The sequence below is a fragment of the Schistocerca cancellata genome, chromosome 1 (assembly GCF_023864275.1).
Source record: "Schistocerca cancellata isolate TAMUIC-IGC-003103 chromosome 1, iqSchCanc2.1, whole genome shotgun sequence".
Lineage (NCBI taxonomy): Eukaryota > Metazoa > Arthropoda > Insecta > Orthoptera > Acrididae > Schistocerca > Schistocerca cancellata.
This window is the reverse complement of record NC_064626.1, coordinates 140,296,324-140,311,751: the sequence shown is the minus strand read 5'-3', so window position 1 is coordinate 140,311,751 and position 15,428 is coordinate 140,296,324. Positions and strand designations below refer to the sequence as shown.

The 15,428-nt window shown below is 42.3% G+C and overlaps 1 protein-coding gene across 1 annotated transcript in view; it reads left to right on the top strand.

The window, feature by feature from the left end:
* The window catches only part of LOC126153520 (uncharacterized), a 119,235-nt gene that overhangs the window by 91,970 nt on the left and 11,837 nt on the right, over window positions 1-15,428 (top strand). The window contains exon 9 of the mRNA XM_049916079.1: window positions 5,330-5,806. Coding sequence (XP_049772036.1) covers window positions 5,330-5,806 — 477 coding nt within the window. The remainder of the gene's footprint in view (window positions 1-5,329; window positions 5,807-15,428) is intronic.

The window sequence follows — 15,428 nt, the reverse complement described above, 5'->3', positions numbered from 1 at the left end:
AGCTGTTATGTGTCTTGCTTAGACTTGTAAAAGGTTGGTCAATCTTTTCTTTGTGAAGTGTGTTGTGACAATGGAATGATTGCCTTAATCTGTAGTGCTCTTGGTTTTCTTTTGTGTAGGCTAGACAACTAAGTATAAATAATGATGATGAGAACATGGAGATAAAAGTCTACGGTTCATGCTTCACCCAGTGTGGTTCACATAAAATACAGATTTATTAAAGTAAAAATTAAACTTCCATGGCGTCTTGCAGTCAGATGATGAAGTAGTGGCTCAAATAAGAGTATTTGTCTAATCTATAACTTGGCTGAAAGGCACAGGGAGTACTGACGTCCCTTTACTGTGGGCTCACATTTGCTGGACACACAAGGAGATAACCAACGTATCATGTGTAAACAAATGTCATTTTCAGAGTGAAATTTTCACTCTGCAGCAGTGTGTGCACTGATATGAAACTTTCTAGCATATTAAAACTGTGTGCTGGACCGAGACTTGAACTCGGGACCTTTGCCTTTCACAGACAAGTGCTGTACCAGCTGAGCTACCCATGTGTGACTCATGACTCATCCTCACAGCTTTACATCTGCCAGTACTTTGTCTCCTACCTTCTGGTAGAGAACTTGCCCATGAAAGGCAAAGGTCCCAAGTTCGAGTCTCAGTCCAGCTCAGAGTTTTAATCTGCCAGGAAGTTTCAAATGTCGTTTTGTAGTTGTTAGTGAATCTTCTCTTGTAATTTTTTCAAGTCAGTGTCTTGTATGAAAAGCATTACTACATGGTTTAGCACGGCATCGTTTCTTTATTGCCTAACCATAGCTTTGTCTTCCTTTATTTCCAACTTGTATCTTTTGTTTTTTGTTGATTTCATGTCCATTGTTATTCTTCATTTCAGTTGTAGTCAAGAGAAGTTCATATAACATCAATTAAATTGTAATTTTAAATTATGTGAAGGGCGGGGGTGGAAGTTCGTCCATAGTGAATATGGATATCTCATCCCATATCATTAAAAAACTCAACTTTCCCTGCTTATTGAGTTATTCACAGTCATTCCTCTGTCTTCATTTACATTGTTATGTATATGTAATTTTGTTTGTAGTATTTTCATGCTCTCAGGTTTTTAAATTTTATTTAAAAACGTTGACAATGATACTTGCACACACTTCTTGTGTTTTATTAGACCTGTTTTATTAGACCTTCACCAAAGCAACTGTGGCTTTCTCTCAATTGCAGTTGTTGGCAAAGTTGCTTAATTTCTCATCCAATCATCAGCATTCTGATCTCTTAATCTGACTCAGTACACATTACTGAGCTCTTTATCCAATGCTGTTGTATAATGTGTTGTTGTTGACTTGGAAAGTTGCTTGGGTTTGAAATTGTGGTTGTTTTTCTGTTCAGCTCCATTTTTTCTCACATCTGCTTAACAATATAGAGTTTGTCATTCTTAATGAGAGACAAAAAGTTATGACTTTTCTAAAACACAAATTGATTTATAGTGTACTATTAATAAAAAAAGAAAATTATACTAAAGTAAAGTTAGTTCATTAATAAAAATAAAATTAAATTAAAGAAAATATTCATGGTAGACAGCAAGGTCGTATTAAGCACCTAATAAGTTCCAGATGAACCTAAAATTGTTGCACATAATTCAAGTTATCTTGGCAGGCAGGAAGTCAAAAACTAATTCTCTAGGATGTATCACCTATTTCTCTGAATTCAGACTAGGAGGCAGGCAAGGTAACTGTTCCTTCTAACACATCTTGACAGTTTTCTCAGAAAGATCATACATGCCTGAATATTGAAGTCAACTGAAGCATGCTATTGTCCACTGATCACTTAAAGGGCTCACTGTAGACTTTCTACCTTTTGTCAACATCACCTTCTTGTCAAATGATGTAAGAAGTGCCAACATCCAAATCAGATCTACTAAAAGATCACCTAACAGGCTTGTCTACTAACATTAAAAGTACAGCAGCAAAACTCCAAGCAAAATATGGGGGCGTCAGTAATGTGAAGGGAAAAAAGGCACTTTGGGAATGAAAACAAAAAGTGAAATAAATTACCAAATATAATGAGTTATCTATAATTAAAATACATATTATGTACAAAAGATAAATGGTAATGAACAATTTACAAAAGAAATCCAAAATTTAAAACCACAAAATTGGCAACAACTGCAAGCAGGACTTTTAAAGCAGCTGAAACTGTAGCACTGCAAACAAGAACATGTAAACACCCTTGGTGGACAGATGAGTGTGACCAACTGATAAATCTCAGACAACAGGCATGGCAATATTGGTTGTGCAACAAAAATCAAAAGACCCTGGAAGCTCTCAAAGATACCAGGAAAACAGTCATAAAAGCAATACAAACAGTCTGTAAACAACACGAAGACAAAAAATTGCAAGACATAGAAAATGATTTCAAGAAAAACAATTCCCGAAATTTCTACAGAGTATTCAAACAAAAATGAACTAAGTACTCTCCTCCATCACTCCAATTCAAAAATGAACATGGGGAAATTGCCCATACCAACACTGAAAACTGTGAAATTCTTGCAAAATACTTTTCTAAATTACTGAATTGTGAAAATCCTGCAGAAAAATTTGAGTTCCATCACACATAATGAAACCCAGACTCAAGCCACCAAGTTTACAGGAGATTAGAGATGACTGAAAAATAACAAAGCATCAGTAGAAGACCAAATCATCGCAGAATAATGGAAAAATGCAGGAGAAAATCTTATTGCAAAACTCAAAGAAATTATACATGAAATCTTGAAAACTGAAAAAATCCCCACAGATTGGAAGACAGTAATTATACATCCTCTGTACAAAAAAGTAAGTAAAACAGACCCCAACAACTATCGTGGAATCTCTTTATGATCAATAACATACAAAATTCTGTCTAAAGCCCTACTAAACCAACCAGAACATCAGCTGCATTCAGAAAAAGGTTGATCATGCGTAGAGCAAACCCTTAATTTAAAAAACTCAATGAAATATTTGCGTAGTACTTCAAACAAAAGTTATGTCATCAAGTTTGTCGACTTTAAAAAAGCATATGACAGTATAGACCTAGAATCCCTTTTTGAAGTATTAGCGGAATTTGGACTAGATCAAAAGACAACAAACATCATAAAAGAAACACTCACAGAGACCAAATCCAAACTAAAATTTATGGGAGAATTGAGCACAGAATTTGAAATAGACACAGGAGTACGACAAGGGGATGTACTGTCCCCAGTGCTCTTCAGTTTTGCTCTTGAAAAAGTTGTTAGGTGCACCAGCACACAGACTGGGACCAAGATGTAAGGGCATAGAATTAGACTGTTTAGCATTTGCTGATGACATGGCACTGATCGCACAAGACATTACTGATGCACAGAAACAGCTAGAATTATTACAAGAGCAGCCAGAAAAAATAGGATTACAAATTTCATTTGAAAAAACAAAATATATGACTGACATCAAAGATGCACCTTCTGATCTCAAAATTGGTAATAACTACATCTCTTGAGTTAAAGAATTTAAATATTTAGGTGAATGGATTGCAGAAAATTGTAATGAAAAGAAATCTGTCAGATCAAAAGTCCAGAAAATGGAGATGGCGTTTCAAGTAACAAAAAACATTTACAACAAAAAGAGTCTCTCGTGGAACTGCAAAATACGACACTACACAACAGTAATTAAACCCGAAGCTCTCTACGCATCTGAGACACTAAACCTTCAACACAGAACACTAAAAGAGGAATTAGAAGTGAAAGAATGTAAAATAATGACTAAAATCCTAGGACCAAGAACTAAAGATGGTGTGCATTACCCAAAACCCAATGCACAAATGTATAAAAATATCTCCAAAATAACAGACACAATGCACATGAGAAGAATCCAATTCAGGTGCATTTAGAAAGAATGGACTCAAACAGGTTAACGCACAAAATCCATACGTTTTTAAAGAACAAAACTACAAGACCGAACTGGTACAAACAGACAGAAAAAGACCTGAGAGAATTAGGGTCTCCAAATCTACATGATAGAAATGAAAAATCACAAACACACGGGGTTTTGAGGAAGAAGAGAGAAAAACGAACCGACATACATGGTCTACGCAACGAAAGCTAGCCCATTCGTTGTTTATGAAGGAATACTGGGTGAAAAGGAAGGCCAACAAATGTTGATTACGAGTGGTCGTAAGTGATCCATCCGCAAAGAAGAAAGAAGAAGAAAATACATGTCCCAAAACAGTGTCCAGTGGCTGCATATGTAATTTAAGACCTGATGAGCCAAGGTGGCCTGATAAATAGGATTTCTTTAGGCAGTTGAGGAAAACAGTTGCAAATCAGTACACTTGCGTTAAAATCTAGTTACAAGAATATGTTGCCAAGACATAAATCCACAGAAACACAGACGAAACAACAGAACTGAGCTGCAAAAAAGGCAGAACATTTTGATCACTTCAAACAAATCGATGGCAGAAGCTGTGGATGATATTTTTTTCCCAATGTAAAGCACAAAACCATAATGACTTAGCATATAAACATGAAACAAGACCTCTAAACAGTAGAAATCAAACCTGAAGAAGTTGACTTCAACAGAGATTTCTTGGTAGGATGATAGTAGCCAATGGAATGAAGGATTACAAACAGCCAACAAGAAGGCCTAGCTGGCTGTACAGTCCTTTGTAAATAAGAGATGAGTATAGCCTGCTAAGGGAATTTCTACTGCATAATTACAGTCTTTTCGCAGCAGTTTATTTTAGAAAAGGTCTAAAAATCATGAAAACCTACAAATATATGGGATTGTTGACCAGCCATAAAAAAAGTTATGCTCTATTTTTAGAGTCAAAACTTAAGTCAGAAATACTTTCTCCGTTTTTAAGGTATTAAAAAAAAGCTATACTACAGTATCAAAAGACACACATGTTCCACAGAGTTTTATCCCTGATTAATAAGTTTAACATTGTAGCTGAGCTTTCAAACTTTGTTTTTCTGTTTGAAGTTACTCATAGTATCACATGAGTGAAGTAGTCATCAGCAATAATGTTATTTGACTGTTTTTCATGTAGTCATGTTCAAGATGTACTTGTTTTCACCCATCGTAAGAAGAGGCTTACCCATTCAAAACTAACAGGTTAACATGGAATCCAAACCATCACACAGTGATATTTCTGTACATAATATATTGGTCAAAGCAAAAAACTTAGCAAAAAAATTTTCTTGGTAGTTTCTACTTTTCTAACTTTATTTATTTGTTCTTAAGTGAATTTTTACTGTCAAGTGAGTGTCTAGTGACTAAAATACAATTTTAATTCCATGTATTTCATTCTTTTGCAGAACTACGAAGATTGTATGAACAAACAACAAAAGAGTCCCTTCAGAGTCACGAAATCAAAAAGTTTGCTGCAGTTGTAAGAAGTTATCTTAGAGCGTACTCGGATTCAGAGGGAAAAAGCAGCAGCAGTAAGGTTTCAGATAATCAGGATGTTATAGGAAGGCATCCTGTATGTAGGAGAAATCTTCTAAGTTTAGAAGATTCCGCAAATGCACAAAACAGGGATGATTGTGAAGAAGATGATTTCATCAGCAGAAATGTTATAATCCATGCATCACCCACAACACCGACCAAAAGAATTGACTCTCTTCACACACCTAAAAGAAAGAATTTGGAGAGTGGACCTTTTAGGAGGAAACGATTGGCTAATGGTATGCACAGTTCAGATGCCACTTATGATGGTAGTAACTCTGAACCTAATACAGTGCACACTATATTGGAGGACGGCGCACACATGGTCCAGTGCCATCTGTGTGAAGGTAAAACAATTTTATTGCATTATCACAGTAGTAGTTACAATATTGACATGTCTTTGGTTTTTCTTTTTGGTTTTTCTTTTGCTTAATGAAGAAAATTACAAAGCTGGGAAAAGAAAATTTCTTCAAGGGTTCGCAGACGTTGTTGATCTTCCATAGTCCTCACGTACTCAGGACAGCTCTGGTACCTTCCCAAAAAAATTATATTAATTTGTCAATCTTCAAGTGAAAGAAATAATTGAATTTAAAAGAAACTGATAAGACAAGAAGGTCACAGTGATAAATTAATGGATCGAATGAAACTTGAACACACTTCGTTGGATTTGTAAATGGTTTATTTAGTCATGGCGTAGTTGTTCAACGAGTTTAGTGTATGTGAAGCATTGGGATTGAAATAGTGCTCATCTTGCAAGAGATTAGTGTCTTAATTTCATAATTCTGTTGCTGAAGTCATAATTTTGGCATTAGACAGTCAGAAGAAGATAATGGAATTAAGGATGCATATAAAGATGTATCTCATTTTTCTTAGGCTATGTGCAAATAGGACCGATTATGACAGAACTTGGCTGCTTGTTTTATTTAAATGTTTTGCATAGTTGTGTCTACTTCACAGTGGATACAGTAGCTGCTCTTTTGTTAAAAATATGTGTAATTGAATGTTAATGTCTCTCATCAGTCATTTCATGCTGTGAACATCCATATCATTAGTGACACAACCACAATTTATGGCATAACAGAAATCATTGCCCTGTCATTATTGGTACCAATTGCTGCACTCCAGACTGAAAAGGGGGAGGGGGGAGTACATTCTGATTCTGGAGCCCCAGTTTACTGTAGCACTTACATTGTGGTAAATATTGCATATCAAAAAATTAATGCCCCAGAAGTGTACAGTACATTGGGATATCAGTCTTAATAGTAATCTGAAACACCATGTATATGCATAAAGGAAGTGGTGTTGAGTGCAGCTTAAATTTAAATATACCGAAAATGCAATTTTTTGAGTTTGTATTTCTCAGTTGTAAACAATAAACAGTTATTCATATTTATTATTTTCACCTCATATTTATGAATTTTGTCTGACAGCCTAATAGTGCAGTGGAACAGATATGCTGCTTGTTACTTCAAATGAGATTACTGTTGGTTTCATTGAACGTGTAGGGGCCCTTCCATATATAGAAGGTATCTTCGTGAAGAGTCATCAGATGCATTGTCTCCGGTATTTTAACAGCTAATTGCAATTTCGTTTTTGCAGTGTGAAGCTGGAGTCAGCCCAAACAAATCTTGACCATTAAGTAGTCGTGAAGCCCATTGTCGACAGAAAGCATCAGTTTGTTTCCCGTTACAAACAAAATTATTTTTACATCAGAATTTTACATGCCCAGTTAATTGAGCTGTCCCACATTAGTCTAGCATGATATTTGGTTTAGTATTACGTATTAACTGAGACAGTAAAACATGAAGAATAGCCGCCATGATACCACAAGGCAGTAGCAGTCAGTGTGGGCGAGGACAGTGCTGTTGCTGCTGGAGTACCTTCTTGATATCCATGTGTTGTAAAATCTTAGAACATGTTCTGAGTGCAAACCTGATCAAGTATATTGAACAGAATTATGTCCACCATTCCAACCAGCATGGATTCTGAAAACATCTACATCTACATCTACATCTATACTCTGCAAATTACTTTGAAGTGCATGGCTGTACCAATAATTAGGGGTTTTCCTGTACCATTCAGTTATGGAATGTGAGAGGAATGATGGTTTGAATGCCTCCATGCATGCTGTAATAAATCTAATCTTATCCTCACTATCCGTCAATTGCCTCAGCATCTCTGTGGCTCTCTCCCACATATCAAACAAACCTGTTTCCATTCATGCTGCCCTTCTCCATATACATTCAGTATCACCTGTTAGTATTATTTGGTGTGGGTCCCACATATTTGGGCAATATTGTGGGATGTATTGCACAAGTGATTTGTAAGTAATCACTTTTGTAGAACAGTTGCATTTCCCCAGTATTCTACCAATAAATCAAAGTCTGTCACTTTCTTTACCCACGACTCAGCCTGTGCGACCATTGCTTTTCATATCGCTGCAAAATGTTGTGGACTGGTATTTGTATGAGCTGACAAATTAAGACCGTGACTCACTAATACTATAGTCATAGGATCCTACACTTTTTTGTTTTGTAAGGTGCACAATTTTGTGTTTCTTTACATTTAAAGCAACTCACCAATCTTTGCACCACTTTGAAATCTTATCAAGATCTGACTGAACAGCTTCTTTCAGGCAAGCATTTCATTATAGATAACTGCATCATCAGCAAAAAGTCAGCGGTTGCTGGTAATATTGTCCATACAGTTAATAATATTCAACATGAACAGCATGGGTCCCAATACACTTTAATGGGACACACCTAAAGTTACTTCCACATCTGTCAATGACTCTCCATCCAAGAAATTCTCAATCTGGTCACAAATTTCCCTTGATACCCCATATAATTGTGCTTTGATAATAAGCATAGATGTGGTACTGAATCAAATGCTTTTCAGAAATCAAGAAATACTGCATCTACCAGATTGCCTTGATCCAAAGCCTTGGGATGTCTTGCGAGAAAAGTGTGAATTGGGTTTCATGATCAATGTTTTCGGAATCCATGCTGGGTACCGTGGAGGAGCTCATTTTGGTCGAGATATCTCATTATGTTTGAGCTAGAATATATTCCAAGATTCGATAACAAATCGATGTCAGAGGTACCAGAAAATAGTTTTGTGGATAACTCCTACTACCCTTGTTGTAGGCAGGTGTTCCCTGTGCTTTCTTACAATTAGTGGGCACAGTTTGTTGGTCAAGACATCTACAATAGATTATAGCTTAGAAAGGTGCTAACTTGGCCACAAATTCAATAGAGAGTCCGATATGGATTGCATCGGGGCCTGATGCTTTATAAATTTTAACCAGTTCAGCTGTTTCTCAATGCCACTGACACTAATACTTATTTCATTCATCTTTTCAGCAGTTTAAGGATTGAATTAGGGCAGTTCTCCCAGGGTTTTCCTTTGAGAAGGAGCGTTTCAAAGCAGAGTTAAGCATTTCAGCTTTTGCTTTGCCGTACCCAATTGCATTTCCATCTCGTCCACCAGTGTCTGGACACAAACCATGGTGTAACTAGCAGCCTTTACATGCGACCAGAATGTCTTCTGATTTTGTGAAAGATCATGTGACACAATTCTGCTACGTTAGTCATTGAAGACTTCATGCATTACTCTCTTGATGGCCAAAAGCATTTCATTTCGCATTTCTGTAGCTCCTGTCTTGTATATTTTAACTAAAGTTCAGTCTTGATCCCAACGCTTATGTCTCAATAACATAGGTGACTTGTTTCGGTTATATTTATATAACCATCTTCAGACCCATGGCTTCCTTGGAGGATGGTAGGCGGAGCTCTCCTCAGCTACTGCGAAGTCAACTGATCAGTTGATCCATGACAGGCGATCCAGAATCCAGGGCGGGGGAGGGAGGCGCCGATCCACCCAAAGGCAGAGAGGGCTGGCAGCAGGCCCTCGGGGAGACAGCAATTGGGGGCAGGGACGGTGACTCGAGGACCACGTCCTTACCTGAAGGAGGTAGGGACAGAGGCGGCGGCGCGAGTCCTGTGGCGGCACGCAGGAGGAGCTGATTATGATGGCGGCGCTCCAAGCCTTTCGATATCTGCACCGACGTCACACGCCGTCCATGGGCCATGACGACCGTGGCGGGTGTCCAACTCGCCTTGGGTATTTGGAGTAGGTATCAACAATGAGTAACCACATGAACCCCAAAAACTGGTCCACAAAATCGATATGGATGCGATCCCAGGGCCGGCGAGGCACAGGCCAGGGTGCAAATGACTGACGAGGACTCGCCTGGTGACGTGCACAGACAGTGCACCCATGGACCAGGTGCTCAATATCGCCATCGATGCCGGGCCAATACACATGCCGCGAGCCAAAACCTTAATACGGGACATACCCCAGTGCCCACGGTGTAACAAACCAAGCACCCGAAGCCGCAATGCCGGAGGGATGACCACCCAATGGGCATCTGACTTCGTGGCCGACAGAAGGACATCATCGACCATGGAGAGCCTGTGGGACAGGTGGCACCAGGGGCTGAAATCAAACTGCATCCGACGAGTGACGTAGGACGGCCACCCGTGGACCACATAGTTGAGAACCTGCCGCAAGACAGGACCGCGGCGCGTAGCCACAGCAATGTAAGCAGCCATAAGAGGCAGACCGTCCAGCGCATCCCGGTGGGTGGAATCAATGTGAAAGCAGAGGACCTCCTGTTGGTCAAAGACAGGATCGGGGCCCGCTGGGAGACATGACAAAGTGTCCGTGTTAGCATATTGGGCAGTGGGCTTATACCGGATGGTGTAAGCTTAATTACATAAAAACCATGCCCAGCACTGGAGACGTTGAGCCATCCACTCTGGAAGGTGAGAGTGGGGTCCAAAAAGTGTAACCAAGGGTTTATGGTCTGTCAGGAGGGAAACTTTGCCCCAAAGAGATAGGTGTGAAATTTTTGGACAGTGAACACGAGATCGCCAGAGCCTGCTTTTCAGTCTGGGAGGAGTTCCGTTGTGCTGGGGTCAACGTCTTAGAGGCATAAGCGATGGGCTGTTTGGAGCCATCGGCATCCCGGTGCACAAGGACGGCCCCAATGCCATATGCCGACGCATCAGCCGCCACAACCAAGGGGCGGTCCAGAGAAAAGGGAGTAAGACAAGGGGCAGACTAGAGCATCGCCTTTAAGTGGAGAAAAGCGTGGTCACAGGCAGGGGTCCAATCAAAAGGTACCCCATTGTGACGCAAGTGATTGAAGGGTTGAGCAACGGAGGCAGCATGGGGCAAGAACTTTAAGTAATAAGTAATCTTGCCCAAAGACACCTGGAGTTCAGATAAGTCTTTGGTACGAGGAAGGGCCTCAATGGCCACGACAGTACGACCCAAAGGGTGAATGCCATTTTTGCTAAGCCAGTCGCCTAAGTATTCCAATTCCAGTTGGAAAACAACACTTGTCCAGCCAACAGCGTAAACCAGCAGACTGCAGAGCGTGAAATAAGGTGTTGCGGTTTTTCAAATGTTCCTGGCGGGAATGCCCGGTGACCAAGATGTCATCCAGGTAATTCACACAGGCAGGGATAGGCTGTGTAAGCTGCTCCAGGAATCGCTGGAAAATGGCCGGCGCCGAAGACACAACAACGGGAAGGCGCTTGTACTTATACAATCCGAAAGGCTTGTTGCTAACCATGATGTTCTGAGATTCGGCAACTGGTGGTATGCCTCAGCCAGGTCGATCTTGGAAAAATACTCTCCTCCGGCAAGCTGGGCAAGAAGGTCTTTCTGTCGGGGAATGGGGTAAGTGTCATCGAGGGACTGTAGCGCCAAAGTCCTACACAGCTGAAGGGACCCATTGGGTTTCCGTATGACCACCAGTGGTGTCGCCCATGCACTGTAAGTGACAGGCTCCAGCCTGCCAGCGGCCTGGAGCCGATCAAATTCCTGCTTGACCGCTGGCCGTAAGGCCACGGGCCCGGAAAAAGCAAGGCTGTGCATTCAGCCGGAGAGTGATGTGCGCCTGAAAGCCGGAAGCATATCCGAGATCCGGTGAAAACGACGACGCAAAACCGGATCACAGATCGTCCAAGTCCTGAAAGGGAACAGCCGTGGAAACGACCTTAACTTCATTGGAAATTGAAAAGCCAAACAGTTGAAACGCATCCAGGCCAAATATATTTGAAGCCGACAGATGGTCGACGACAAGGAGCCAGGGAACATGCTTGTATGTCGCCTGGACAACAAACTGCCCACGAAGGGGAGTGGAACCGTCTCCGTAGGCGACCAAATGGCGAGAGGGAGGCGACAACACAGGAGAGCCCAGCCGGGTATATGTTGCCATATTAATCAGTGGCCCCAGTGTCAACCTGAAAACTGACATCCTCAATGAAATCGGAGTGTGAGGAAAAGCTTCCGTGCTGACGGGTCGTCCTGTAGGACAACCGATTGCAGAGCATGGACTGTATCTCCAGGAGGGGCAGGACTGGAGCGAGTCGAGCGACTACGACAAACCAATTGTATGTGGCCCACCTTGCTACACAGCGTGCACGTTTTCCAGCGGTGGGGACAATCAGCCCGCGAATGTGCAGTAAAGCACTGTGGGCAAGATGGAAGTGGGCCGCGCGACCAGCGACGAGGGGCAACCGAAGGCGCCGATGCCATAGAGACATCGGACAATGAGGAATCCCGATGGCGCTGGCCTCAGTTGGCCGGGCCACATCAACATCGCGAGAGTGAAACCCGCTGTTGATGATGATGATGTTTGGTTTGTGAGGCGCTCAACTGCGTGGTTATCAGCGCCCGTACAATTTCCCAACCTTTGCTCAGCCCAATTTCGCCACTTTCCTGGATGATGATGAAATGATGAGGACAACACAAACACCCAGTCATCTCGAGGCAGGTGAAAATTCCTGACCCCGCCGGGAATCGAACCCGGGACCCCGGGCTCGGGAAGCGAGAACGCTACCGCGAGACCACGAGCGGCGGACTGAAACCCGCTGTGACGCCGCATTCGCCGCCAGCTGCGGTCACGCCATAAGACGCTTGTTAGCCGCTTAAGCAATTTCAAAGGAGTGGGCAATGCGGTAGAATCTCTTCCAAGGAGGGGTTGTCGAGTTTCAACGCTGCAGTACGGACCTCAGGATCGGGAGCCAGCTGAATCACCACATCTCAGATCAGGGAGTCTGCATAGAAAGCCTTACACTGCTGATTGGTGCACGTAAAATCGCATCAATGGCTGAGACTCTGCAAGTCTGTGACTCAGGAACGATACGATTGACCAGGCTGTTTATGGTACTAGCGGAACTCCAGCCGAGAGGCTACCACATGGTAGCGTTGGGAATAATAGTTTGTCAGCAAAAGGCAGATCTCCTGGAAAGAGAGAGCCACAGGATCGGACAACGGTGCCAACTTGCGGAAAAGAAAGAACGTGTGCGGGGAGGCCCAAGACAAAAACAACGACTGCTGCAAGATGTCGTCCGTGACTTGAAAAGCCGTGAAATGTTGTTTCAGCCGATGTAAGTAGGTTTCAAAGTCACGTTAGTGTCATTAAAGGTTGGAAACGACGGCGGACGTGGGAAAGCATTGGACACCCGAGGACTCTGAAGCTGTTGTGGTAGCGTGTCCCGGCCATCGACTTCGTCTGTTAGCAACTGCAGCAACTTTTGCAAGATGTCTAACTGGAGCTCCTGCTGCTGCATGAGCTGCTGCTGTTGCTCCAGCAGACAGACCAACTTCGCCTCCATACCAACAGTGACCACCGTTTACTTCGTCGCCAAAATGTTGTAACTGCGGCCGGGACGCTCGCGGGGTAGCAATGACAGAAAGCGCGGCAGGACCCGTGGAGAGGCCGGCGAGCAACAACACAACAGGAGAGGACGGACACGACCAACGAAGGACAGAACGAACAACAACTAGATCAAACAACGGAGTCACAAGGAAACCTAACAAATACATCCACTCATACACAGAACAAGAAAGTAAGCTGTCTAACGCGAGGTGAGGTGTCAACAGACGTACGCAAGATTAGACTGGCAGGCTGAGCGACAGGCAGGCGCTTAAGTACTCTATCAGGGACGCCGCTATTGGCCGCTGCAACCACGTGTTCCACTGTGGCTCCCTCACTCTAAATGCGGGCCAGGAGGCATGCGCCGCCACAGCTTACGGCGCGATGGTGCAGAGACCTCTATGGGTCTTCGATGTCCATGATGTATGGCAGGGATTCAAATTCCGTGGCTCGCGGTACCAGAACCTTCATCGTTACTATTGAGTCACTTGCAAACACTGCTGCCACACACTTTTTTACAGGTCTAATGATGTCGTTGTTGCAGTTGTCTTCAGTACCATAAAACCATTATATCACACAATCCTCCCAGTCTTTATTCTCACTAGGAACATGCCATTGTCAAAAACCTCTGAAACGATTTCAGATTTGTCCATTTTTCTGAACAGGACCATCTCTGAAAGCAAGAGGAACTTCCAGACAAAAAGATAACTATTTGAAATATCAGAATACAGTCAGAATGCTAAATAAGCAAAAAGTACATGAAGGCGATCAAGTTTGATACATTGACTACTCGTGTATACACCTAAATACACTGCTGGCCACCAAAAATGCAACGCCCTGGAGGGAGCATCTAAATCGGGTGAAATTTGCAGCATGCATTTGTGGCGACGAGAGATGCACATGATTAGCACTCCAGTGCAGGCGCACGTCACAGAAGCCACTAGCGCCACCTGCAAACGCTGTATGCTTCATAGAAGAGAGTGAGCATCTTTTGAGCATGTTTCGGTATTCGACCGAGAAAGAACAGTTGTGTATAGGGATTGCAGATTATCCTTCAGAGAAATCAGTGATCGAAGGGACCGATTGCGCCCACCTCATAGCACCGCTACATGTGATGACAAGACATATTCTGCATGTGGCAGTGATGGATTGCGCTGCCACATCACAACAAATTTGGTCTCTTGCGCAACAAGTATTGTCTGTACGTACCATTCGCCATTGTTTGCAGCAGAATGGACTGTCTGCAAGGTGTCCATTACTGTGTTTACCACTGAGTCAATGCCACAGGCATTTTGCACCAGCAATGGTGCGATGAACGATGGACATGGACAACCGAACGGTACGATATTGTTTTTACCAACAGATCCCAATTCTGCCTGCACTACCACAATGGTTGAGTTAGCGTATGGAGACGTCGTGGTGAGAGACTTCTGAACTGCTGCCTTATGCACCACCATACCGGTCCTGCACCCAATATTATGGTTTGGGTGGTATTGGATACCACTTTGGGATCCCCTTAGTACGCACTGCCTGTACACTAAACTGAAATGTTGGAGCCTGTCGTCATCCTGTACCTTCAGAGCTTTCTGATGGCCCCACATTGGAACAAGATACATCTGGTCAATGATTGCATTACGACTGGCCCAGGATACACATCCACTGTTACACCAGATCAACTTTGGCAATATGTGGAAACAGACTGCTATATCCCAACGACACATCCAGAGCCTCATTGATTCAATGCCAAGGTGGGTAGCAGCAGTTATAGCCAGCAAATACTGACTACATCATCTTCCTCATTTCACCTGGCGCTATATTTTCAGTCATATGTGATCTTTGCTCGGGTCCTTCTTGGTGTTACATTTTGAATGGCCAGCAGTGTAGCAGAAGTAGTTAAAATATATCACAGCAGATGACATCCACAGACAGATTGTAGAAAATGATTTATCTTGAGATCCGTCCGTAACAGATGGCATGCGAAACATGAGTAAACTCGGGGAGCCATCTGCAGTGTGTTAATTAATTCCATATGGTTCTTTATAGTTTTTGTTTCCAGCATCACACATTATTGTTAACATGAGTGTAACTCTATACGCAGCATATATTTTTATATTGTATTTGTGAAAAATATTAGTGAGTGACGTATGACACATTTTTAGATAACAGCAATTATAATCGTGTTATATTCTCAACATGGGATTCGAGGAAGTGTGGTCAGAAAAATGAATGTATGTAAT